At 55.8% G+C, this 27,460-nt stretch overlaps 1 protein-coding gene across 5 annotated transcripts in view; it reads right to left on the bottom strand.

Moving 5' to 3' along the window:
• Positions 1–27,178, bottom strand: part of KLHL26 (kelch like family member 26) — a 35,228-nt gene extending 8,050 nt beyond the window's left edge. Inside the window, exons 1-2 of one of the 5 annotated variants that reach the window (XM_073016787.1) lie at positions 27,040–27,178; positions 24,658–24,759 (exon numbers count right to left, since the gene is read on the bottom strand). In XM_073016787.1, coding sequence (XP_072872888.1) covers positions 24,658–24,759; positions 27,040–27,122 — 185 coding nt within the window. In that variant the 5' untranslated portion in view covers positions 27,123–27,178. Of the gene's footprint in view, positions 1–3,683; positions 3,782–5,438; positions 5,551–24,657; positions 24,760–27,039 lie in introns of those variants that run through there. The other 4 variants (XM_007995827.3, XM_037992468.2, XM_037992469.2 and 1 more) reach the window with 4 other exon arrangements.
• Between the last annotated feature and the right edge of the window lie 282 nt (positions 27,179–27,460).

Genomic DNA, 27,460 nt, shown 5'->3' on the forward strand with positions numbered 1-27,460 from the left:
ACGGAAGGCTCCTTGGCCCCACTGCCAGCCAGCCCCAAAACCACAGTGGGCATTAAAGAGCCAACGTCAAACACAGGGTGCACAGTGGGCATTCAGTCAACATAGCAGCTGCCACCAGAAGGCTCTGACCTTCCCCTCAGGCCACCCTTCCAGAGACCCTTGGGAAAGGGTAGGTGACCAAGACAAATTGCTGGGGAGAGGGGCTGAAGGGCCAGGCGCTGACCACAGGCCTGCAAGGCACTGCAGGCAGAGAAGTTGCCCAAGCCCTATCCCTGCCTGCAAGGCGCTCCATGTCCTAGAGGGTGGGGACACAGCACGGAGGACCCAGTGTGGGGCCTATGCTCAGTGGAAAGCCTTTGAGTCCCTGGGGAGGCAGGACATATGCTACTCAGAGCCCAATGCCACGGTCATCTGGGCTGGCCAGGAATGATGCGGTGCCAGGGGTGCAGTTTGCCGCGGAGGGTGGGGGTGCAGCCTTCTGAAAGCTGACAAGGGCAGGGAAGGAAAGGGGTTCAAATGCATCCTGAGACTCTGGCTTGTCCCCATGGCCTTTCCCCTGCCAAGTGGAGGGGACACTCACCTTTACTCCTCCCTTCCTCCCCTCCCCACACATCCGCCCCAATCGCACTTGACCAGGCTGCTGCGGTGAGCCAAGCCTCGGCTCTTTTTTCCCTAGACCCATGACAGATCCACAGTTCCGAGGCTTGTGAGGAACATGTCACAGGCTCATGGGCTGCCCTCCCCTGTCCAGCCTCCCCAACAGGGGTCCAGCACCTGCCTGGACATCTCCAGGGGCAGGGTCTTGTTGCTTCCCATGAATGCCACGCCCTCTCACCGACACCCTTCGAGAGGTGTCCAGGCTGCCTGGAGCCAAAGCCGCATCCTGCATGTGCCTCTGAGTACCCTCAAGGTGACCACGTCCCTCTTTGTCCCTAGCTTGCCTCACTGGCTTTGCCAACTCCTCTTCCCTGCCCATGCGTGCAGGGATGCAGCGTGAATGAGATAAAGTAGGCCCCGTCCTCATGGGCATGTGGTCCAGGCAACGGGAACCAAAAGAGGTCAGATCACCCAGAATCAGCTTCATGTTGCAGCTGTGGCAAGGGTTGTGCCATTGGGCTCCAGGTGACTCCTGCGGTCTTTCTGTGGACACTTGTCTCCCAGAAGTATGCATGGGCCTTGCCAGCCTTTGCCATTTTGCTTTTGTTCTGGTTTTTCCTTAAAAGTTCAAGGAGATTTGGGGGGAAGGATGGGAGGACTTCTTGTGCCTCCTCTAAAGCCCTTGGAGGCAGGTGTGCATGTGTACATTTTCATCAAAGGAAACGCGTCGCACTGGGGCAAGTTCATCATGGGGCCACTCAGTCCTTAGGAGCATATTTACCATGCTCCTCCATATATAAAGAGCATCAAGAAATCAATACAAATGAGCCAGGCATGCTGGCGTGAGCCTGTGGTCCCAGCTACTTGGGAGGCTGAGGTGGGAGGATCACTTGAGCTCAGGAGGTGGAGGCTGCAGTGAGCCATGTTTGTGCCACTGCACTCCAGCCTGGGCGACAGAGTGAGAACGAAAGATGCACAAAGAATGTGGGCTGATGGTTCCCAGGAAAGCAAGCAGAGCTGGCTGGAAGGATGTAAGAGTCAGCCTCGCTTGCAGTCAGGGAAGCACACTCATGGGGGGTTTATGAAGCAAGGTGACCCCCCGGAGGGCAGCTGGGTAGACCCAGCAATACTCTAAAGGTTCATGTCCTTTACCCAACAACTCCATTTCTGAAACTTACCCAAATACAGTCTCTAGGGGCCACAGACGAGAAATAAGCTAACCACCCTTAGAGGAGATATGCAGAATCACAGCACCTTCCAAGAGAGGGCTGCCCTATAGCTGGGTGAGGAGGCCGACGCATCCTGGGAAGATGTCGCATCCAGGGGATGACGTCAAGGCTGCAGGAGGAAGGAAGAGGCAGAGTGCACACAGTGGGATGCGATTTGGGCTCAAAGTGCCACACATATGCATCTGCCCATGAGTGCACAGAACATACCTGGAGAACTGAGAAGCTGGACAGAGAGAACCTCCCTCTGGGGAGGAGAGGGGCCGCTGCCCTGCCCCCTGCTGTTCTGATGACTGAGGAACAGGAAACCAGGGAGGTGGGCCGGTGTTCCAAGCATGGGATCTCTGGGTTCCCCAGCAAGCGGAGAGGGTGCCCAGAACCCAGAAGGCAAGATCAGTTCAGCTGGCTGGCAGGGCATCTCAGAGCAGACATCAGGGGCCAGCAGCCTGGGCCAAGCAAGCTCTGGGTAGTGGGAACTCAGCAGTCACTCAACCACCCAGGCCTCAGCTACAAAGCAGGGGCAAATGACCATCCAGCTCCCCAGCCCCGGGGCCACTGGAGGATGAGATGAGCAAACGCAGAGCCCTGGGACCCAGGCTGCCACCAGCACGTGACGACTACACACTCGGAGAATTTGGATGCTCCCATCTGGAAGTTAGGACACCCCAGGCCCAGAAAGCAGGGTGAGGCCCATTCACTGCTGGTTACAGGGCGCAGGGCCCACACTGGACCAAAGAGGGGAGGAAGCAGCTTGTCCTCCCCAGGCCTCCTCCTCGTGCCCTGGTGATGCCTGACGCGTTCCACATGGCTGTTTCCTTCCTCTCATCTTAGGGATGGGACAACTGTCCCTGAGGCCCCTGACGTCATCCTCACTGCTGCCCCTATGAAGCCAAACCCACCCCGCTGCAGCCCCTCCTGGGGAACTCAGGGAGGGAGGAGGCCAGTAGGGGCAGGAGTCCCCCAGCCTGGACAGAGAAGCGAGACGCAGCCTGGGCGGAGGTGGGCAGGCGGAGGAGGAGGGAGGGCTGGGGCCAGGGCTGATGACTAAGGTCCTCTCCAGCCGGCCACTGGGAGGAGGGGAAGGACCCATTACTCAGGCCGGTCCAGACAGGGGGCGGCCGGCACGACGGGGCCACAGGCCCCCAGGAAGGCGGTGGCCCTGAGCTGGTCCGAGTCTCCAGACGGCCACTCAAGTCACGGTCACCCGCACGTGAGTCATCGGAGCCAATGCGTCAGCAGCCCCGGTCAGGGCCGTCTCAAGAGGCCATTGCTGCCCGCCCTGGCTGCACCCTCTGCCCGAATCTGGCCTCTGAGTGGCCACACGCCCCCGCTACAGGCCTGGCCCAGGCTGGGGGCCATTCTGACACCCGCTTGCCACTGTATCCCCTCAGCAATATCATCGGGCACCCTAGCCAGGCCCAGGCCTGTGCTGGACCCGAGGACACGCCCAGGTCTGCCCTGGCGACACCACCCCTGCTTCTCTCAGATGTCCCGGTGCAGGGGTGTGCTGGGGCTGACGTCCATGGAGCCCGGGTAGGGTAAACTCCCCCAGGTGGACCGCCTGTTATGGGATTCCCCAGATCTCTAAGGGTTGCCCGGGGACCACCTGCCTGCTACTGACACACTCTGTGGAGGCTCCTTCCCTCCCCACACAGGTCCTCCGTGGGGCCCTCGAACCCTTGCCTGAGAGTCTGCTCTGGGGGAACCCAGCCCAAGGCAGGATGGCCATGTGGGGTAGGTCACAGGAAGCTCAGAGTTGCAGGGGCTGTGGCCCGGCGCCCTAGTGATGAAGCCTCGTGGGAGGATTAGGAGCGGGGGAGGTGGGGGCTGCCTCGGGAGCCAACAGTGAGGGGCACGCACCTGTCAGAGCAGGCGCCCCTCCTCTGGCCCCGGGCTGGCCTCATCTCCATGGTCGGCTTCCCAATACACGAGGAGCGATCCAAAGCCCCAGAACGGTTCTTTTCATTGGAATGTCCAGAAAAGAAAAAAAAAAGGCAAGAACAAGAAAGAATTTCATGGAAACATTTCTTTGGGGTTTTGTAAAATCCTTTCCCACCCCCACGCGGAGCCCAGTGCTTGGGCCAGAACGGAGCCTGCCGGCATTGCCCCTGACAGGCGGTTCTGACGCGCATAGTCCCTCACTTCCCCTCAATGAGGAGAGCACTTCCACTTTCAAAGCCAATTTTGGTTTTATTGTCCATGTGGCTCGAAGGAGCGCAGCAGCGCAGCACAGCTGGTTGGCTCCCACCCCGGCTGATGCGATGCCGCCCCAGGGTCCCAGTGCATGGGTGAGGAAGAGTCTGTACTTCAGGGGACAGCAGGGGACATCAGGGCCAGCTGAGAAGCCACTGCCCACTCTCTAGCCTCTCTCCCAGCCAGTCCCAGGTCGGCAACTGGACCAAGACCATCCTGAGAGCTTTGTCTGAGATCCAGCAAGAGAGGGAAACAGAGGCTCGGAGAGAGAGTGGCAGAGACTTAGAGAGAGGGGACAGAGATCCAGAGGGGAACTGGGACCCAGAGAAAGAAAAACAGAACCCGGAGAGAAGGGGACAGAGACCCAGAGAGAGAGAAATAGATTCAGAGATAAAGGGACAGGACTTAGAGGGTACGGAGACCCAGAGGGGAACAGGGACCCAGAGAAAGGTAGACAGACAGAGACCCACAGAGAGGGGGACAGGGACCCAGAGACAGGGAGACAGACAGAGACCCACAGAGAGGGGGACAGAGACCCAGAGAGAGGGAGACAGAGACCCAGAGAGAGGGAGAGGGAGAGACAGAGGCCCAACAAGAGGAGGAGAAAGAGACCCAGAGAGAGAGGAAGACAGAGACCTAGAGACAGGGAGACAGGGAGAAAGAGATCCAGAGAGAGGAAGAGGGAGAGAGAGACCCAGAGAGAGGGAAAGGGAGAGAGAGACCCAGCAAGAGGGAGAGAAAGAGACCCAGGGAGAGAAGACGACAGAGACCTAGAGACAGGGAGACAGAGATCCACAGAGAGGGAGAGGGAGAGACAGACCCAGAGAAAGGGAGAGGGAGAGAGAGGGAGAGGGAGAGAGAGACCCAGAGAGAGGGAGACAGAGACAGGGAGAGAGAGACAGACACCCAGAGACAGGGAGACAGACCCAGAGGGAGAGGGAGAAACAGAGACCCAGCAAGAGGGGGAGAAAAAGACCCAGAGAGAGGAAGACAGAGACCCAGAGACAGGGAGACAGAGACCCAGCAAGAGGGGGAGAGAGAGACCCAGAGAGAGAGGAAGACAGAGACCTAGAGAGAGGGAGACAGAGACCCAGAGACAGGGAGATAGAGACCCAGAGAGAGGGAGAGGGAGAGAGAGACCCAGAGAGGAGACAGAGACCGAGAGAGAGAGAGAGAGAGAGAGAGAGAGAGAGAGAGAGATAGGGAGAGAGGAACAGAGAGCCAGTGAAAGGAGGGGAAGCAGAGATGGTGGCAGGGGTGGGGGTGACAGCAACCTGGCAGTGTGGGAGGTGGTGTGGGGCTTGGGTGCCAGAGCTGTGGGGGGCCTGGAGTCCCACCACCAACCTCTCAGCCTCACAGCCACCACCCTGCTCTCCAACCACACTGACACCTTCTCTCATGACCCTTCCCACCCACTCTGACCTCACCAAGCAGGCACAGGTCTTCACACGCAGCCTCGCAAATCCCCAGCAGCCGGGGAGGTCACAGGCTCAGTATCCTTCTCCAAGATGAGAACACCTCGGCCCAGCGTGCCCCCGCCCTCCCCCCACCCCTGGCCACCAGCAGCTGCAGTCCTCGCTGGCTCTTGGGCACGCGCCTCGAGGGTAAAAGGTACAAAGAGGCAGGGTCCCACCCGTTCCACAAAGGCAGCTCCCCCAGTACTGTTGCCATGGTGACCACAATGCTTCGCCGCACTGGGGACAGCTCCCAGCCCACAGGATGGAGTCGCTGGGTTCCGGCACCTCATGCTGGCCCTCAAACGCTCCGGCCCCCACACTCACGTCAGCAAGCTTTCCCATGGGACAGTTCAGAGGCCCCTGAGGCTGGCCCGCCCTGCTTCTCCCCCAGACTGCCCAAGGCTACTTCCTGGGGTTATTCCTCCTGATAAGGGGCCGCCCCTTCCAAGGCACCTGCTGTTCTCTGCCTCCCTGGGTTCCCGTGGGAGTGGAGGAAAGATAATGGCTTCTGGATAGACAAGTGGGAGAGCCCAGGAGCGGGTGCAGGGCCCCACTGCAGTGTCCCAGCAGGCCAGGACACTCAGTCACTGACAGACCCAGAGACTGGAACAGAGGAACAGAGATGGGGAGACAGAGACCCAGAAACAGAGGGACAGAGACACAGAGATGGAGACAGAGACACAGTGACAGAGACAAAGAGAGACCCAGAGACAGAGACAGGGAGACAGAGACCCAGAAACACAGAGACTCTGAGACAGGGAGACAGAGATCCAGAGACTCACAGACGGAGACACAGACGCAGGGACAGGGAGACAGAGACCCAGAGACAGAGACATATACCCAGAGACAGAGACACAGAGACTCAGAGACAGGGAGACAAAGACCCAGAGATGAAGACACAGAGACTCAGAGATAGGGAGACACAGACCCAGAGACAGGGAGACAAAGACTCCAACCACACTGATACCTTCTCTCATGACAGAGACAGGGAGACACAGACCCAGAGACAGCGAGACAGAGACCCAGGGACAGGGAGACAGAGACCCAGAGACAGAGGACAGAGACCCAGAGATAGGGAGACAGAGACCCAGAGACAGCGAGACAGAGACCCAGGGACAGGGAGACAGAGACCCAGAGACAGGGACAGAGACCCAGAGACAGAGGGACAGAGACCCAGAGACAGGGAGACACAGACCCAGAGACAGAGGGACAGAGACCCAGAGATAGGGAGACAGAGACCCAGAGACAGAGGGACAGAGATGCAGAAACAGAGGGACAAAGACCCAGAGACAGAGACACAGAGACAGAAGGACAGAGATCCAGAGACAGGGAGACAGAGACCCAGGGAGAGAGGGACAGAGACTCAGAGACAGGGAGACAGAGACTGCAGCTCAGGGGCCGCCAGGGTGCAGCTGTCTGTGTCTCCCTCCTGCTTGACATGCTGGTTTTCTCCGATATCCTCACAAATCATTTTGAACAGGAACCCCACACTCCCCCTCTGTGCTGGGAGGGCAGGTGTGCTGGGCAGGCCAGGCAGGGTCAGAGCCACCCGAACCTCGCAGCCTCCCCACCCACCCACCCTCAAGCCTCCTCCAAAAGCCCCGCGCCACTGAGGCAGACAGGGCTTGCCATGAGCTGCACCTGTTGGCCCAACTCACAGCGTCCTGCATGGATGCCCTCTGACCCCTGTGAAGGAGCCCTGGCCTTCCCCTTCCTCCCAGCCTCCTGATCCGGAGCCATTCCCTGCCTGTCTGTCCTTGGCTTCAGCCTGTCTGTGCCTGCTGGGTGGGGACAGAATGACAGGAGACAGGGCATCTGGGAGTGCCTAGCAGGAGGCCACTGTACCACCTGGCACCCCCAGACAGCCCCCAAGTGACGGCCAGGGACGCCAAGGCTCAGAGAGGGTGGCGAGCTGTTCAGGGAGGGCAGGCAGGCAGGTTTCGGAATCCAGGATCAACTGGAAAGGACCACCACCAATGACCCCAAGGACCCAGTGAGGTGGCAGAAGACACTCCCTCCTCTCAGGCTCTGCAGGTTGAGAGGTGAAGCCCACAGAGCTGGGAGTAGAAGGCTGAGGCCCGCCCACCCCCATCCTACAGTTCCCCCGCAAACCCCACTATGAAGCCAGGGCAAGCTTCGTGGCCTCCTGTTCCCTGAGCCTTGCTTAAACCTTCCCGAAGACAGGGGGTCAGAGGTGCAGTGCTTTGCAAGCTGTCATCTCAGGAGCATGGGGGCATTCTAGATGAGGAAGTGGGCTGGAGGAATGGGTGGGTGGATGATGGATGGATGTGGCCACCTCTCACCCGCTCCTCAGGGGTCACCATAAGCCCAGTGCCCTCAAGGCCAGGCTGTGATCTCCTGCCCTAATCCCAGCCTCTGACCAATGCCACCGGGAGTCCAGGATGTGTGGGGCTCTGACTGCGGCCGATGGACAGGAAGATGCTATGCATAGCGCCCCTCATCTTGGCCTTGCCCAACTCCAGCCACTTCTCAAGGCCATCAAGAAGGAAGCCCCACCATCCAGACAAAGGCCCAGAAGACAAGGGGGTGTTCAGACCCCACCTCCCTGACCAGCTGCAAGCTCTCTGCCTCCACAGCACGAAGACAAGGGGGTGTTCAGACCCCACCTCCCTGACCAGTGGCAAGCTCTCTGCCCCCACAGCACCCCTCCCATCCTGGCTCATGTCCAGATGACAATGCTGGGGTGTCCCCATCAGAACAGCCTTCACTGACCAAGGGAACACCCAGTCTGTGCAATCTTGGCTCCTGGCCCACCTTCTGGCAGGCAGTCTCTGAAGGGGCACTGCTACCATCCCATCTTACAGATGGGGAAATCGAGGCACAGACAAGTTCAGCCACTGACCCAAAGTTATACAGTAAACAGAGAGGGGAGACACCAGGCTTGGCCAAAGGAGGCCTTCCTCAGCCAACACACGGGTGCTGGTTGGTCTCTCCCTAGCCCCAGGTGGGTGGGCCTCTGATCGTGACCATCACAGATGGGGAGACTGAAGCTCAGAGGGCTGAGACACCTCACCAAGGCTCTGCCTGAGCTGGGAGGATGGACATGGAGCTGAACAGCAGGAAGAGCAAGATGGGCTTTTCAAGGCTGGCCCCAGGCAAGAATGTGGATTTACCCCACTAGTCCTCCAGCTACCCTGCAAGAGAGGGAACCCCACTCTGTAGACGAGGGGGCAGTGCCTGCCAGGTCCCACTGGGAGAGTCTCAGTCTACAGCTCATCAGCCACCCCACCTCCCTGATCCCCAATTGGGCCGTTTTTGTCTTCCCTGCTCCTCACTCCATCTGCCACATCATCTGTTTCCAGCCTGTCTCCCCACAGCTGAAAGGGGAACCCCATGGAAGCTGGGCAGGCAGGGTTCTGTCTCCTGCAATGTCCTGGTGCTCACCACCATGCCTAGAGTATGGCTGGAGCTCAGTCATGCTTGTCAGCTGGATAGGTGGACAAGCAGTCAAGTGAATGGACAGGTAGATGGATGGGTAAATGAATGGGTGGATGGGCGAATGGTGGATGGACAGATGAATGGGTGGGTAGATGGGTGAATCGGTGGGTGGATGGGTAAATGGGTGGGTGAATGGATGGGTGAGTAGGTGGATGGAGGGGTGAATGGATGAGTGGATGGATGGATGGGTGGGTGGATGGATGGGTGGATGAAAGGGCGTGTGGATTGATAGGTGAGTTAATAGATGGCTGGATGGACAGATGAATGGATGGGTGGATAGCTGGGTGGGTAGATGGATGGATGGGTGAATAAATGGATGAAAGAATGGGTGGATGGGTGGATAGACAGGTGCATAGGTTGGTGGATGGATGGGTCAGTGGATGGTAGATGAGTGGATTGGTGGATGGTGGGTTGGTGGATGGATAGTGATAGGTGGGTAGATGGAAGGGTGTCTGGATGGGCAGGTGGATGGGTGGATGGATGGGTGGGCAGATGGTGGATGAGTGGATTGGTGGATGGGTGGGTAGGTTGGTAGATGGATAGTGGTAGGTAGGTGGATGCATAGATGGAAGGGTGGCTGGATGGGCAGGTAGATGAGTTAATGGATGAGTGCATGGAAGGGCAGGTGGGTGGGTGACAGACAGACAGGCAGATGGATGGGTGGGTGGGTAGATGGAAGGGTGGGTGGGTCGGTGGGTGGGTAGATGGAAGGGTGGGTGGGTGGGTGGGTGGGTAGATGGAAGGGTGGGTAGATGGAAGGGTGGGTGGGTAGGTGGATGGAAGGGTGGACTGATGGATGGGTGGGTGGGTAGATGGATGAGTGGGTGGGTAGATGGAACGTTCGGTGGGTGGGTGGGTGGGTGGGTAGATGGAAGGGAGGGTGGATGGGTGGGTGGGTAGACAGAAGGGTGGGTGGATGGGTGAGTGGAAGGGTGGACTGATGGAAGAGCGGGTGGGTGGATGGATGGATGGGTGGATGGATGGATGGATGGATGGATGGGTGGTTGGATGGGTAGGTGGGTAGATGGAAGGGTGGGTGGGTGGTGGATGGAAGGGTGGACTGATGAAAAGATGGCTGGATGGGGGCAGGTGGGTGGATGGGTGGTTGGGTGGATGGACAGGTGGAGGTATGGATGGTCAGGTGGGTGGGTGAACTGGTGGACACAGGAGTGAACAGGTGGGTAAGGAGTGAGTGGGTGGCAGACAGATGAATGGTGGATGAAGGGTGAGTGGATGGATGGACAGATAAATCCGCATCTTTGCACTGGGCCTTCCCTGAAGAGCCCCTGTCTTGTTCTTCCTGCTCCACATCCATCCTCCAGGATCAGGCAGAGCCTTGGTGAGCAGTCTCAGCCCTCTAAGCCTCAGTCTCCCCATCTGCATCATGGTCATGATCATAGGGCCCACCCACTTGGGACCAGGAAAAGGCCAAAAAGCACCTGTGTGCTGGCCAAGGAAGGTCTCTGCTGGCCACACCTAGTGTCCCTCTGCCTCTTGTTTACTGTGTGGCCTTGGATGAGCCCCTGAACCTCTCTGTGCCTCAACTTCCCCATCTGTAAAATGGGATGATAGCCGTGCCCCTTTTCTAGGCTGCCTGCCAACAACAGAGCCAGGAACCAGAACTGCACCACCCCAGCTGATGGCCTTGCACAAAGTGGGCGCTCCCTCGGTTCGTGGGGGCTGTTCTGATGGGGACACCCCAACACTGTGGTCCAGGTACAAGCCAGGATGGGAGGGGTGCCGTGGCGGCAGAGAGCTTGCTGCTGGCAAGGGAGGTGGGGTTTGAAGGTGAGTGGATGGGTGAGGTGGCAGGTGGATGGCTCCCAGGTGGCAGCACTGGGCTGGAGCCCAACTCTTTTTTTTTTCTTTTTTTTTTTTTTTCTGAGATGGAGTCTGGCTCTGTCACCCAAGCTGGAGTGCAGTGGTGCAATCTCAGCTCTCTGCAACCTCCGTCTCCCAGGTTCAAGTGATTCTCCTGCCTCAGCCTCCCGAAATATAGGCGCCTGCCACCACGACAGCCAATTTTTTTTTTTTTTTTTTTGAGATGGAGCCTCCCTCTGTGGCCCAGGCTGGAGTGCAGTGGCGCCATCTCTGCTCACTGCAAGCTCCGCCTCTGGGTTCGTTCTCCTGCCTCAGCCTCCTGAGTAGCAGGGACTACAGGAGTCCGCCACCACGCCTGGCTAATTTTTTTTTTTTTGTATTTTTAGTAGAGACGGGGTTTCACCGTGTTAGCCAGGATGGTGTTGATCTCCTGACCTCGTGATCCGTCCGCCTCGTCCTCCCAAAGTGCTGGGATTACAGGCATGAACCACCGCACCCAGCCAATTTTTGTATTTTTAATAGAGATGAGGTTTCACCACATTGACCAGGCTGGTCTCAAACTCTCGGCCTCATGCCTCGCAATGTGCTGGGATTACAGGTGCGAGCCACCGCACCTGGCCTGCTGGAGCCCAACTCTTATCTTAGCTCACTGCTCATTCCTCTCCATGTGACCTCCTGGCCTGAGTCCTAGTGCATGTGATCCTTTGGGATCCACACGAAGCCTGCAGCGGGACTCTCCTGCACATCCAGTTTCTGGGCCTTTGCTCATGCTGTGCTCTGTGCTCAGTGGCCGACCCTCTTGCCTTCAGACCCTCCCTTCTCCACTGCACTCCTGAGCCCACCAGCATTTCTGCGCTCAGCCCCTCTGCTGCCTCCACCCCAGAGCCTTCTCTGCCATGGCCTTCCTCACCCTCATGGCCCAGTTGGGTGCCCATCCAGGGCTGATGAGTGGGCAGGTTTCGGCCTGAGGCTTCCCTTTCCCATTCCTTCCCACTGAGGGGAGACTGCTTCTGTGACAGCCCATCCCCCAACTCGGTCCCACTGCGTTGGGCCAGGAGCAGGGACCACTTGAATGAGCAAATCCCTTCACTCTACAGTTCAGGCAAGTAGGTACATGACTGCACAGCCCCAGAGCACTGCTTGGAAACCCAGCGAAATTCCAGCACTGCTGAAATCTAGCATCTCGGGGTGGCAACGTGCTGCAAGGCAGCCCACTCCACTGTCTCCACTGGCAGGACAGGTGTTGAAGCCCCAGAAGGGACAGGGCTGCCACACGGCACTGCTCATCCCCAGCAGAGCCGGGCCAGATGCAGGCACTCCACAGCTTAGCCCAGAGCCTTCCAAAGACAACACAAATTTCAGTGTCAGAGGAGGTCTGTCATGAATATCTTCATTTTTGGGGTGTTTACCATCCCTCGCCTCTTCTCATAAGGCCACCCTGTTTTCCTCAGGAACCTCCTGTTGTCTATTCTTAGCCCCAGTGTTGGAGATCAGGCAGACCCCATTGCTGGGCTGAAAATATGGATGTGACGCAGACTGGACAGAGGCTCTGGGGCCCCTGGTCGTAGGGATTCATCCTGGGATGGGGACTTGGGACTTGGCCTTTCTGATCCAATCAGAGCCTTCCCTGGGATTTTTACTGGAGCCACCAGGATGAAGGGTCACCTTCCCAGAGGTGTTGGCGGGCTAGAGGAGTGGCAAAGTGAGGTCCCCTTTCTACCAGGTGGGCAGCACCCAGACAAGAGGAATGGCAGGGCTGAAAGAAGGGAACCACAGATTCCAGCCTTCAGACCTCGCACCCCAACGTACCTAAAACCGGGTGTCTCCTTGCACTTTTTAAAATGTGAACTTCGAGTCTTTAACTGACAGCAGTGTCTTGGGTTTCTGGCTCTCCCCACCAAGAGGGGCCTCGGATGTCAGGAGCCTCAGATCCGTCCACAGCATTCCAGACGAGCCTCTGGAAAAACCGCTGTGGCCTTAACACTTTTCCAGCTGCCGCCTATCCCTACAGTGCACACGAGCTTCCTACCCAGGCTGAGGGGCGAGTAAGCCCCGACGAAGGCCATTCTGAGGGCGAGTGGGCGGTGGCCATCCCCAGCCGCAGCCCCGCCTGTCTGTGACAAGACAGACGGCTCCACTCCGTCCGCCACGACTCCCAGAAAAGGTCAGCAAGCTGCCCGCGCCCCTGACCAATGCGAAAGTTCAGCAGCTCTAAATGCTAACAGACTGGAGGCGTGACTGAGCCTGGAACGGCAGAGGGGCCCGGTGCCATCAGCCTTGGCGAGGAAAACATCACCCGTCATCTGTGCAAGTGACTCACGTGGAGTGTAAACATTTGTGTGCTCCTGACCCCCCGCTTCACACGACAGAGAGCCACGAGGACCCGAGGAGGGGGAGCCAGAGGAGAGACCTAGAGAAGCCCTCCTGGGACAGGACAGACTTCACCAAGAAGAATGCACACTTCTGACTCGAACCTCAGTCCTGGAAGTTTTTCAGAGAGGATGACTCAGGTTGATGGCAACAGAGAGGGTGCCTTGGGGGTCCTCTGTGGGGCTCCCCTACGTGTCTGTCACCTCACAGTCACCTTGACACTCCTTCTACCCCGCTCCGGGAAAATGTCCCGCTCTCAGCTCCAGTAACAGACGATCTGGGTGATCACATGCCTCTCTGCTCTGCCTCCTTCGGCAGACTGCCTCAAATTCTAACATCCCGTGGAGAGCAGAACTCTCCGGATATCCAGCCCAGACCGCTCCCGCCCGCCCGAGTCCGTCTTTGACCCCTGTGGAATTTCACAGTTGTGGCGTCAGTAAACATCTTCGGCCTCGATCCTCGGGTGACCCCCCTCCAGGCCTTTACAAGCCTGAAGGTCCACCCCTCAAGGTCTCCTCCAGGCCCAGCCTGTTCAATTCCGGAAGCCCTTGCCCTCGCAGGAAAGGTCTGTGATTCCCCCAAGGTGCCGGTTACTTCCTCCCGGATCACAATATTTTCAGTGTGCACCGTGGTGGTGCATACAGAGCGATCAGGCGCTCCGCTGCGCGGTGAGGGGTCTGAAATCACGCTGGACATGCACCAAAATCCGCTCTGCAGAGGAGGAATGCTAGGGAATTGCTGGCGCTGCCGTTGGAGACGAGTCCTGTGAATTCTGCACGGCCCTCTCCGGAGAGACATGTGGAAGGGGCGGGGTGGGGGGCAGGAAGGGACTGGAGGCTGGGGTTAACAAGTGTTAAGAGAGCAGGTCCGCACAGCTGCAGAGCGGCTACCAGAGGAGGAGGGCGGGGCTGCCGGCAGCAGGAACCCAGTGGGCTTGGCCCCCACTTCCACTTCAGACAGCTGGACAGGGAGAGAGCGGCTGTCGTTTGCCGCCTTTGCTTTAACATGCAGGGCTGAGGTTTTGCTCACTCACTAAAGACAGCACACGGAAAATGGTACGGTGCCCTGGGCTCTGTAACAGGGCTGGGTTACTGACAACACGCCTGTGAATTTCTGCTGCTCTGCCCACACCCTGCTGGTTCAATGAAGCGAAGAGGAAGAGGTGGATGACCCTCGGCCAGCCTGGGCATGCAGAGCTAGGCCAGGAGGCTTCCCCTCCGGTATGCGTCGAAGACTGTGCGGGGTGGGGTACTCATTGGAGCTGTACTCAAGAGCATCCACCCTGTGCCAGCAGCTGTGCCAGCACCAGGACCACCACTATAAAGAGAACCGATAAAGCCCTGCCCTTGGGGAACGCACATTCTACAGGGACATGGGTCCTCAAGCACAGAGAATGTACCATGACGACAGGGCGAGCAGTGGCGCCACGGCGGACACAGTGGCCAGGCCCCGAGGAGACAACACTTGAGCCGTGCAAATCGCTGGGACAGGACATTCCAGTGAGCGTGCTTCAGAGCCCAGCAGAGCCATCAGGGCTGCAGAAGCTCAGGGGCCCGGCGGGTCACATCAAGAAGTAGATTTTGTTCTGAGAGTGAGGGAGCCACTGGCAGGTGTCCGGCGGTGCAGTGAGGTGGTCTGATGCCTGCCTGAGGAGGGTCCTGCTGGCTGGAGTTAGGGATGACACCCAGGAGGGGAAGAGCCAGGAGTGGCTCTGAGCTGGGATGGGGAGGAGACGGCAGGAGGGGCTGGCTCCAGGCTGTGGCTCGAAGGTGGAACACACGAGAGATGCTACCTGGGGACCTCCCGGGCAGCTGCAGCCAGACTGAGGCCTTCTCTCAGGAGGAGGGACATTCCCAGGACTGGGACCCGCTGGTGGGAAGACCTGAAGCCCTCAAGGACTGTGGGAGCTCCACGTGGCACGAACCCTGAGCAAGGAGAGGCATGAAGGGCTTTTCTGGAACACAGGCAGGGCTGCGAATCCCCCAGGCCAGGTGGCGTCTCCAAGTCCCTTGCTTGTTGCAGGCAATACAGCCTCGCAGGACCAAGGACAACCTGGACCTTCAGCCTGCCCAGTGGGGAGGAACCAGCCACCACTATCGGTCAGCACAAGCTCAACCTCCAAGCATCCCCAAGCCTGCGCGCGCCTCTCCATCCCTCCAGGGCCCACCTTGGCTGAGGCTCCCTTGTCTCTTGCCAGAGGGATCCTTTCTTTTCTGAAACAGTCTTGCTCTGTCGCCCAGGCTGGAGTGCAGTGGTGGAATCTTGGCTCCTGGGTTCAATCAGCTCTTGTGCCTCAGCCTCCAGAGCAGCTGGGACTACAAGCACCCGCCACCGCGCTTGGCTAGTTTTGTCTATTTTTAGTAGAGACTGGGTCTCACTATGTTGCCCAGGCTGGTCTCTAACTCCTGACCTCAAGTGATCTACCCGCCTCGGCCTCCCAATGTGCTGGGAATACAGGCATGAGCCACCGCACTCGGCCTACAGAGGGATCCTTTCAAAACAGAAGGCTGACCGATATGCCCCTCACCCAAACCCTGCCCTGGCCCCCTGGCCCAGCCAGCCCAGAAATGACCGCACGATGTTCTCTAACTCTTGCTGGCATGTATGCGCCCCACGGGCAGGACCCATCTGTCCCATGGACCCTGCATGTCCAGCACCTGGCACAGGAGGACACAGGAGACTGTGGCACCCACACAAAGGCAGAGAAAGGTGTGTAACAAATCCTGTCCACAGAGCAAAGAGCTGGGGATGCCGGGACACATGCTATCCAGTCACCCCATGCCTTCAGTAGATCCCACCCGCTTCTTCCAGGATCCAAGGCCCCAAGTCGCTGAATTATTTCTATCTTTGTCCTTCCCCTTCATCCTCCTCTCTCCCTCCTCAGTCTCCTGTTCTCCATCTTTCTCCTCCTCTCTCCTCCTCTCTTCCTCTTCCTCCTCTTTTCCTCCTCCCTCTTCCTCCTCCTCCTTTTTCTCCTCCTCCTCTCTCTTATCTCTTCCTTCTCTTCCTCCACTCTTCCTCCTCCTGCTCTCTTCCTCCTCCAGGGCCTCTCAACACCAAATCTAAAACATCCCCTAAAACCAAAGGGTAGGTCTCTCTCTCTCACACACACACATGCACACACGCAAATATCAGAAAAAGGAAAAAACGAAAGAGCTGGAGTGAGGAGAAAGCCTCACTTTTATAGTGTCTGAACAGAGATGGGTGAGATAAAAAGTAATCGCTGTGGGGGAGGTGGGATGACATTCGCACGGGCTCCCTGGAGATGGTGCGATTGTGGGGGAGGGTAATAAAACCTTTCTTCCCCAGTAACTATGGACCACGACAAGGAGGCCGTCCCGGAGGTCACAGCTACCGGGTGGAAACAGTCCAGCTGTGACGATCGCACTGTGCGATTCAGGGTGAAGTGAGTGCTCTCAGAGCAATTCCACTCCCAGAGCTCTCGGGACCTGCCAACAAGGAGGGGAGGAGACGGTGGCCTCCCTCCCAGAGAAGGGGCTCAGCTGTGAGGGGCAGATCGAGTGGCCTGGATATGGCCTGGCCTGCAGGTCAGTGCCCCTCTTGAGCTGGCCCAGTTCCACCTGCCCCCATCCCTGCTGAGATGCTCCCGCCCCCTCCCCCACTGAGCTCCTGCTCCCAGGCCTGCTCCTGGCCGGACCTGCCCTCTCCAGCTCACGCTGGATGTGCTTTACTCTCCTGCTGCCCCTGCTGCTGTCCCTCTCACGGCCACCAAATCATGGCACTACTGTCTTCCCAAAAGCTCAAGCTGACCCTCTCCTTTCCTTGCCTGACACACGCACGCCACATCAAGCCTTGCTGGCACCGATGATCCCCTCAAGGCCCATGCGGGCGTGGCAGGCAGGATGGCAATGTCCCCATCATGGGCGATGTCAGCACCGCCACAGTAACACTGATGAGGCACATGCGGCCTCTCCCCACTCATTTCCTCCCAGACACCCCCCACCTGGTGGGCCTAGAGCCCCATTTCCCAGATGAGGAATCTGTCACAGCCACACCCCACAAAGAGGGACCCACAGTCACCCATGGGTGTGATGAGACACCTCATGCCGCGATATCTGACCACATTTTCCAGGAGAAGGACTTGAGTCCATGTCTTGGAAGGGTCAAAATCTTCCTTCTAAAAGGGGCACGAGGTTGGACACGCTGGCTCATGCCTGTAATCCCAGCACTTTGGGAGGCTGAGGCAGGTGGATCACCTGAGGTCAGGAGTTCGAGACCAGCCTGGCCAACATGACGAAACTCCATCTCTCCTAAAAATACAAACTAGCCAGGCTGGTGGCGGGCGCCTGTAGTACCAGCCACTTGGGAGACTGAGGCAGAAGAATCACTTGAACCCAGGAGGCGGAGATTGCAGCGAGCCAAGAACATGCCACTGCACTCCAGCCTGAGCAACAGAGTGACATCAAAAAAATAAAATAAAAAAGAAAGGGGCAAGAGGCGAAAGGAAAGAGAACTTCCCCAAAGTAGCAAGAACCTCCTTGGAAAGCCACCTCTTCCCCCAGGTATTCCTAGCAGGAGCTGGGGGGCTGGACCCTTCCAAGGCCTCTGGGCTTGGTGGAGATGATCTAGATTGTGGAGAAATCTTCGACAGGCAAAGTCCACTGAGCCAGACTGACTGTGACGAACCCACCGGGCGCAGCGTCTCGGCCACAACTTTCCATGCAAACACTTTCAGCAGGCAGCAAAGCCCCTGGGCACAACGTCCCAGCCAGCCATCACTTCTTTTTTTTTGAGATGGACTCTCAGTCTGTCGCGCAGGCTGGAGTGTAGTGGCACGATCTCGGCTTGCAACCTCCTTCTCCCAGGTTCAAGCAATTCTCCTGCCTCAGCCTCCTGAGTAGCTGGGATTAAAGATGCCCACCACCACACCTTACTAATTTTTGTATTTTTAGTAGAGATGGGGTTTCACTATGTTGGCCAGGCTGGTTTCAAACTCCTGACTTTGTAATCCGCCTGCCTCAGGCTCCCAAAGTGCTGAGATTACAGGCGTGAGCCACCACGCCCAGCCTAGCCACCACTTCTTATGCAAACGCCTGAAGACTGCACATCCCTCACCCAGATCCCCCCATCTCACCCCCAGGAACAGCATGACTCAGCAAGCCCGGGCCCTACCCAGACATCTCCAGGAAGCGTAGGCCAAAAAGTGTGGATGCCAAAGGTCCATGTTGGAGAGGCTGCGAGGCCAGAAGGTTCCTCCAAAACTCTGGTAGCCAGGTACCTCACAGTCACAGAATTTTAGTTGGGGAGGTGCAACTCCCCAGAGGGTTTGCCTCCCCTTGCAACACCCCAAGTGGCCCAGGCCTCCTTTCCCTCCAAGGAGTCTAGACCCCACGGCCCAAGCTGGGAGGAGGCCAGCTGGTGAACAAGTGTCCTTTGTGCCTGCAGCAAGGACCCCACCTCCTCTCCGTGCACCTCAGCCAGGGCAGCCCCACTCTGTCCATCCCTGAGGTTCGGCTCAGTCGTTAACGACCATCTCTACTAGGCAACGGGTTTTTTGTTGATCCCTCGAGATAGGAAGGAAGGAGAATAAGCTTTTCTCTTTCTTTTTTCCCCCTTGGTTGCAGAAGACAGAAGTTGGAACAAACAAGTTATATAACGTTGGGGGCGGTGGGAGGTGGGGGAGCACAGTCCCTCCTGGGGACAGTTTCTTGAGTTGTGGTACCGCTGGAAGGGCCAAGGGGAAGACAGGAACTGCCCCCGCCCCTGGCCAAAAGACAAAACCTTCGTGGGACAAAAAGGCAGATGCGGGCATTGCCTGGCAGGCTAGAAAGGCAGTCACAGAGACTAAGACCAGCCCCCAGTGCCCCCCAGCAGCCCCACAAGCCTCCCTGGAAAGGCCAAAGATCGACCTGATCCCATAGAAGGGAATTCCCACCTGCCAGACTGCAAGCCTCAGAGAGCAAGAAGTTTTTGCACACCCCCATCACTCCCTTCCTCCCTCTCTCTCGGCCACGTCTCTGGGACACTTCCTCCTGTGTCATTCATGTTCCAGGCACACAAGAGGACACAAGAGAGACAGGCTCTCCAACCTCAAGGCACTTGCAGAGGAACACAACAACTACGTTAGGTGGTGACCAGCATGATCAAGAATATACAACAAGCATGCGCCCCAGCAATTCCGCTCCTAGATGTGTACCCCAAAGGACTGAACATGAGTGTTTAGACAAAAATGTGTACACTCACGTTCATGGCAGCATGATTCATAATAGCCAAAAGGTGGAACCAATCTAAGTGTCCATCAACAGATGAATGGATAACTATGTGGTGCATCCACACAGTGGAATATTACTCAGCCATAAAAAGGAATGAAGTGCTGATTTAGGCTACAACATGCATGACCCCCAAAGCATCATGCTGAGTAAAAGAAGCCAGACTCAAAAGGCCACATAGTATATGATTCTATTTATAAAACTTGAAAACAGATAGAGACAGACTGCAGATTGGTGATTGCCAGGGGCTGGGCAATGGAGAATAGGGGGTCAGCGCTAATGAAGATGGGGTCACCTTTTGCGGGGGACAAAGATGTTCTAGAACTGGACAGCAGTGATGGTTGTACAATTCTGTGAATGTACTAAATGCCATTGAATTGTTCACTTAAAGTGGGTGAATTTTGTTATATATATTTTACCTCAAAAACAAAAAACAAAAATACAGGTTGGGCATAGTGGTTCATGCCTGTAATCCCAGCACTTTGGGAGGCTATGGCAGGAAGATCACTTGAGCCCAGGAGTTCAAGACCAGCCTGGGCAACATAATGAGACCCTGTCTCGGCTGGGCACAGTGGCTCACGCCTGTAATCCCAGCACGTTCAGAGGCCAAGGTGGGCAGATAACCTGAGGTTGGGAGTTGAGACCAGCCTGACCAACATGGAGAAACCGCGTCTCTACTAAAAACACAAAATTAGCCAGGCATGGTGGCACATGCCTGTAATCCCAGCTACTCGGGAGGTTGAGGCAGGAGAATTGCTTGAACCTGGGAGGTGGAGGTTTCAGTGAGCCGAGATCGTGCCATCGCACTATAGCCTGGACCACAAGAGCAAAACTCCGTCTCAAACAACAACAACAACAAAAATGAGATCCTGTCTCTATAAAATAATATATATATATTTTTCAGACAGAGTCTGGTTCTCTCGCCCAGGTAGGAGTGCAGTAGAGTGATCTCAGTTCACTGCAACCTCTGCCTCCCAGGTTCAAGCAATTATCTTGCCTCAGCCTCCCTAATAGCTGGGATTACAGGCACGTGCCACCAATCCTGGCTACTTTTTGTATTTTTAGTAGACAAGGGGTTTCACCAAGTTGGCCAGGCTGGCCTCAAACTCCTGACTTCAAGTGATCCACCCACCTCGGCCTCCTGAAGTCCAGGGATTACAGGTGTGAGCCACCGCCCACAGCCCAAAACAATTTTTAAAAATTAGTCAGGTGCAGGCCGGGCGCGGTGGCTCAAGCCTGTAATCCCAGCACTTTGGGAGGCCGAGATGGGCGGATCACAAGGTCAGGAGATCGAGACCATCCTGGCTAACACAGTGAAACCCCGTCTCTACTAAAAATACAAAAAATTAGCCGGGCGAGGTGGCGGGCGCCTGTAGTCCCAGCTACTCGGGAGGCTGAGGCAAGAGAATGGCGTAAACCCGGGAGGCGGAGCTTGCAGTGAGCTGACATTCGGCCACTGTACTCCAGCCCGGGTGACAGAGCAAGACTCCGTCTCAAAAAAAAAAAAAAAAAAAAAAAAAAAAAAAAAAAAAATTAGTCAGGTGCAATAGTAGATGCCTGTAGTCCCAGCTACTCGGGAGGCTGAAGCAGGCGGATTGCTTAAGCCCAGGAGGTCAGAAGGCTGCAGGGAGCTATGACACTGCATGCCAGCATGGGCGACAGAGACTCTGCCTCAAACCAAACCAACCAACCAAACAAAAAACCACAACAAGCTGGGCGTGGTGGCTCACGCCTGTAATCCCAGCACTTTCGGAGGCCCAGGCAGGCGGATTACCTGAGGTCAAGAGTTCCAGACCAGCCTGGCCAACATGGAGAAACCCCATCTCTACTAAAAATACAAAATTGGCTGGGCTTGGTGGCAGGTGCCTATAATCCCAGTCACTTGGGAGGCTGAGGTAGGATAATCAGTTGCTTGAGCCCGGGAGGTGGAGATTGCAGTGATCATGCCACTGCACTCCAGCCTGGGCAACAAAAGCGAAATTCCATCTCAAACACACACACACACACACACACACACACACACACATACACACACACAACTAGGTAACTAGAAAAAGTGTCCTGGGGACTACTTGAGCTTGCACGGTCAGGCAGGTAGCTCTGAGGAGTCAGAACCTTGGAGAGTGGAAGGATGAAGAGGAAGGAGGTGTTGGCAAGTTGAGAAAAGGAGGTGGGTCGTGCACCAGGCCTGGCTGTCCTACTTGCAATAAATGAAGGAACAGACGAACAACTCTACAAAGACTCAATGTCTCAAAATGACTTTTGGGAGAATGTCTTGTACCAATCTCCGTCAAAATATGATCCATTTTCTGCATGCTCCATCTTGCCACATTAGGGGTTCTCCCCACACTGGCACCTGAGGCATGAGACACCCCTATCAGTTGCTCCAAACAGTGATTTTTCACTAGGATAGAGGAAAGGGGACAATGACAAAGATGTCTTTTAAGAAAGAGGGCCGGGCGCAGTGGCTCATGCCATAATCCCAGCACTCTGGGAGGCCGAGGCGGGCGGATCACGAGGTCAAGAAATCGAGACCAGCCTGACCAACATGGAGAAACCCTATCTCTACTAAAAACACAAAAATTAGCCAGGTGTGGTGGCATGCACCTGTAATCCCAGCTACTCGGGAGGCTGAGACATGAGAATCGCTTGAACCCGAGAGGTGGAGGTTACAATCAGCCGGGATCACACCACTGCACTCCAGCCTGGGTGACAAAGCGAGACTCAGTCAAAAAAAAAAACAGAAAAAATACAGGCAACACAACTTAAAAATAAGCCAAAGATTTGAAAAGACACTTTACCAAAGATACGAATAGCTAAGAAGCTCATGAAAAACTGTCCAACATCATTAGTTATTAGAGAAATGCAACTTAAAACCAAAATAAGACTGGGAACAGTGGTGTGCATGCTTGTAATCCCACTTATTCCGGAGGCTGAGGCCAGAAGACTGCGTGAACCCAGGAGTTCCAGGGTGCAGTGAGCTGGGATCGCACCATCGCACTCCAGCCTGGGCGACAGAGTGAGACCTCATCTCACAAATAAATAAATAAATAAATAAAAACACCAAATGAAGACACCAGCATACACCTTAAGAATGGCTAAAACTAAGGACAGGCCATACCAGGTGTTAGTGAGGATGAGGAGGAGCTGGAACTCTTGAACATTGCTGGTGGGGATGCAAAATGGTATAGCCACTTTGGGAACGAGTTTGGCAGTTTCTTAAAAATTAAAACATGGCCGGGCTCGGTGGCTCACACCTGTAATCCCAGCACTTTGGGAGGCCAAAGCGGGTGGATAACCTGAGGTCAGGAGTTCAAGACTAGTCTGGCCAACATGGCGAAAGCCCGTCTCTACTAAAAATACAAAAATTAGCTGGGTGTGGTGGCGCATGCCTACAATCCCAGCTACTCAGGAGGCTGAAGCAGGAGAATAGCTTGAACCCAGAAGGCAGAGGTTGCAGTGATCCAAGATCACGCCACTGCGCTCCAGCCTGGGCAAAGAGAGAGACTCCATCTCAAAACACACACACACACACACACACACACACACACACACACACACACACACACATATATAGAAACATAGCCAGGTGTGGTGGCTCACACCTGTAATCCCAGCACTTTGGGAGGCCAAGGTGGGAAGATTGCTTGAGCCCAGGAATTCAAGACCAGCCTGGGCAACATGGCAAGACTTTGTCTCAACAAAAGCACAGAAAAAATAGCTGGGTGTGGTGGCATACACCTGTGGTACCTACCAGCTACTTAGAAGGCTGAGGTAGGAGGATCACCTGAGCCCAAGGAGGTCAAGGCTGCAGTGAGCTGTGATTGCACCACTTCACTCCAGCCTGGGCAACAGAGTGAGACCCTGTCTCAAAAAAAAAAAAAAAAAAATTTAAACACATCTACCATATGAGCTAGTCATTCCACTCTTAAGTATTTACCCAAGAGGATGAAAGTATATGTCCACACAGAGACACATACCCAGATGTTCATAGCAACTTTATTTGCAGTTGTCAAAATGGAAATAACCCAACGGTCCATCAACCAGTTAATGGATAAACAAACTGTGTCCATCCATACAATCTCGTCTGGATGGACATAGTTTGTTTATTTTCACTCCACAGTGAAAAAGAACAAACTTCTGATACAACAACACAGATGAACTTCAAAAACATTATGTTAAGGAAAGAAACCAGACGCAAAGGCCACATGTCTGATTCCATTCTTAGGAAATTTCTAGAAAAGACAAAGCTACAGAGAGTGAAAGCAGATCAGGATGTCCCCGGGGCTAGATGTTGGGGGAGCAGGGTTAATTGCAAACGAGGTTGGGGGAACTCTTTAGGTTGATGGAAGCATTCCAAAAAACTGGATTGTAGTGAAGGATGCACAACTCAGTAAATGTACTGAAACTTAATGATCTGGGTTGAGCACACTGGGAGGCTGAAGCAGGCAGATCACTTGAGGTCAGGAGTTCAAGATCAGCCTGGCCAACATGGCAAAACCCCATTTCTACTAAAAATACAAAAATTAGCTGGGCATGGTAGCGTGCACCTGTGGTCTCAGCTACTCAGGAGGCTGAGGCAGGAGAATTGCTTGAACCCAGGAAGCAAAGGTTGTAATGAGCCAAGATCACACCACTGCACTCCAGCCTGGGCAACAGAATAACACTCTGTCTCAAAAAAAAAAAAAAAAAAAAAAAAACTTAATGAACTGATAAATTAAAATGAATGAATTAGCTGGGCACAGTAGTTCACGCCAGCACTTTGGGAGGCTGAGGCGGGTGGATCACCTGAGGTCAGGAGTTCAGACCAGCCTGGCCAACACTGAAACCCTGTCTCTACTTAAAAAATACAAAAATGGTCAGGCGCAGTGGTTCACACCTATAATCCCAGCACTTTGGGAGGCCGAGGCGGGCGGATCACAAGGTCAGGAGATCGAGACCATCCTGGCTAACACGGTGAAACCCCATCTCTACTAAAAGTACAAAAAATTAGCCGGGTGAGGTGGTGGGCGCCTGTAGTCCCAGCTACTCAGGAGGCTGAGGCAGGAGAATGGTGTAAACCCGGGAGGCAGAGATTGCAGTGAGCTGAGATCCGGCCACTGCACTCCAGCCTGGGCGACAGAGCAAGACTCCATCTCAAAAAAAAAATAAATAAATAAAATAAATAAATAAATATATATATATAAAAAGTTAGCTGGGCTTTAGACCATGCAACTGCACTCCAGCCTGGGCGACAGAGCGAGATTCTGACTCAAAAAACAAACAAACAAACAAACAAAATTAGCTGGGTGTGGTGGCACGCACCTGTAGTCCCAGCTACTCAGGAGGCTGAGGCAGGAGAATCCCTTGAACCTGGAAGGCAGAGGTTGTGTCACTGCACTCCAGCCTGGGCGATAGAGCAAGATTCTGTCTCAATAAATAAATAAAAACAAAATGAATGAATTGTATGTCATGCAATTAATTATATCTCGATAAAGCTGTTTATAAAAAAGAGCCATGCGCAGCATGGTGGCTCACATCTGTAACCTTAGCACTTAGTGAGGGGTAAGGCAAGAAGATTGCTTGAGCCCAGGAGTTTGAGACCAGCCTGGGCAACAGAGCAAGACCTGGTCTTTACAAAAAATGTAACAATTAGCCAAGTGTGGTGGTGCACACCTATAGTCCCAGCTACTCCGGAGACTGAGGTGGGAGGATCACCTGAGTTCAGGAGTTTCAGGCTGCAATGAGTCTTGATGGTGTCACTGCACTCCAGCCTATATGCCTGGGTGACAGAGCGAGACCAGGTTTCAAAAAAAAAGAAAATAAAAGCCCTAGCCCCAGGTTATCCCACTCCAGTGCCCAAGGCAGGGACCTGGGGTTCACTGTCCCTCTTCCCTGTCCCTTACTTGCCAACTCATACCCAATTTTCTTTTTTTTTTTTTTTTTGGTTGAGACAGAGTCTCGCTTTGTCACCCAGACTGGAGTGCAGTGGCCGGATCTCAGCTCACTGCAAGCTCCGCCTCCCGGGTTCATGCCATTCTCCTGCCTCAGCCTCCCGAGTAGCTGGGACTACAGACGCCCGCCACCTCGCCCGGCTAGGTTTTTGTATTTTTTAGTAGAGACGGGGTTTCACCGTGTTAGCCAGGATGGTCTCGATCTCCTGACCTTGTGATCCGCCCGTCTCGGCCTCCCAAAGTGCTGAGATTACAGGCTTGAGCCACCGCACCCGGCCCTCATACCCAATTTTCAAGCCCTGGCCACTCCCTGAATATCTCTGAAAATCCTCTGATATCTCCTGGCTCCCTACTGCAAGACAATCTTGCCCCATACATACCCCAGAAGGCTGATCACCCCTCTGGACACAAACGTCCTGGGTTCCCCACGGCCCCTCTGGCAGACCAGACTCAATGCCCACAGACCTAAGTCTCAACGTGCCACTCAGCATCCTCAGGAACAGGCAGGGTCTTTGCCTCCTCTGTGCCCCAGCCCAGCCATCCCTCCTCCCTTCCTCACCCATCCCATGCATGTTCCATTCAGTACCAAATCACACAGCCAGGTTATCAGGCCATTCCCTCCAGCACCAGCCCAGAGGTCCAAAACTCCACAGCACGTAAGTATCAATAACTTCATCATTTATCATGTTGACTGAAATTGTTGGCTCCTGGAAGCTCACCAACAAGAAAAAGCCTGAATTTCCTCCTTGGCCTGACCCGGGTGGCAGGCTAGAGGAGGAGCTGGGGTGGGAGGGTCTGGCTTTGCCCAATAGGAAAAGAGCAGGAGATCACACTCCCTAAGGCAGGTGTTCTTTCCCTTCGACAATTCAATACAATGCATGCATGCACATATCATTAGTTACCGATGATAACTAATTGTCATGTAAACCTTGAGGTTCAAGCAATCCATATCAGGACTGGGCCATGGGGAAAGAGGGCCTCCCTCTGACAAAAGGGGTGAATTCTGTCCCCTTGTCTGAGGGCAAGACCTTTCTATAAGTCCTTTAGCCTGTTGGGGATGTGGATTTGGACCCCATGGGGATGGAAGGGATGAGAACTAAAGAAGAACCCTCTTTACGTTCTTTATAAACCCCTGGAGTTCTCCCATCCACCTCAGGTTCCCTAGACCCACCCCAGCCCCTCAGGGGCCCTGGCACCCCCAGGCCCTTTCAGCTTCCCCATCTCAGGCTCCCAGATTCACCTGAGTCCCCCACCGAGAGCCTCCCACAGTCTCCACTCCTCCCAGGGCCCCTCAGCACGCTCTCAGGACCACCTTTAGCCACCTCGGGGCCCTTCGGCACCTCCCAGGAAGCCTTGGGCCTTAGCCCCTTCCTCAGAGCCCCCAAGACACCTTACCACCCTCAGACTGGCCATGGCCCCAGCTCAGGCCCTCTCTGCTGCCCAGGCCCTTTGACATCCCCAGTTGCCCCACGGCCCAACACAGTCAGGAGCCCCTCGGTTTCCCTTCAGACCCCCACGATTCTCAGGCACCTAGGGTCGCTCGAGGGACGCCTCGAGACAGCCCCGCTCCAGCTACCTCCTTAGTAGCCCTCGGCTCCTCCAGTACCCCACGGCCCTGTGAAGTCCAAATTCTCAGCGAAAGACCCTCGAGCCGTGCCAGGCCTCCCCTTAACCCCTCAGGACGCCCAAGACTGCCCACAGGTGCCCTGGGCTCCAAGACAGGTGCAGGTCTATCCTGCGGGCCGGGTCTCACCTGTTCGGGCGCTCGGGACCGGGGCCCGCGCCGAAAGCACCTCCGCCACCAGCACCGCCGCTGCTACCGCCGGACTCCGCCATCTTTCCCCCGCCGTCGCGCGTTCGAGTGACGGGAGCCGCGCGCGCAGGCCCGGGAAACCGAGACGCGGGGGGCGGGGCGGGGCCAGGTCTGTGGAGGGGCGGGGCCGGGACCAGAAACCAAGGATTGGGGCAGGCCCGGAACCAGCGGGGCGTGGCCTACGGAGCGCCGGGGCGGGCCTGGGATAAAGGGAGGGGCCTGCTATGCAGAGGGCGGGTCCAGGGCGGGGCCTGGGCTAGGGGTGCGGAATTGGGGCGGGGCCCTGGCGTGAGGGGCGGAACCAAGTCTGAAATGGAGGCCTTTCTGGGCTGAGAGGGCGTGCTGTCTGTGGATAGGTGGG

The sequence above is a fragment of the Chlorocebus sabaeus genome, chromosome 6 (genome assembly GCF_047675955.1).
Source record: "Chlorocebus sabaeus isolate Y175 chromosome 6, mChlSab1.0.hap1, whole genome shotgun sequence".
Taxonomy (NCBI): Eukaryota; Metazoa; Chordata; class Mammalia; order Primates; family Cercopithecidae; genus Chlorocebus; species Chlorocebus sabaeus.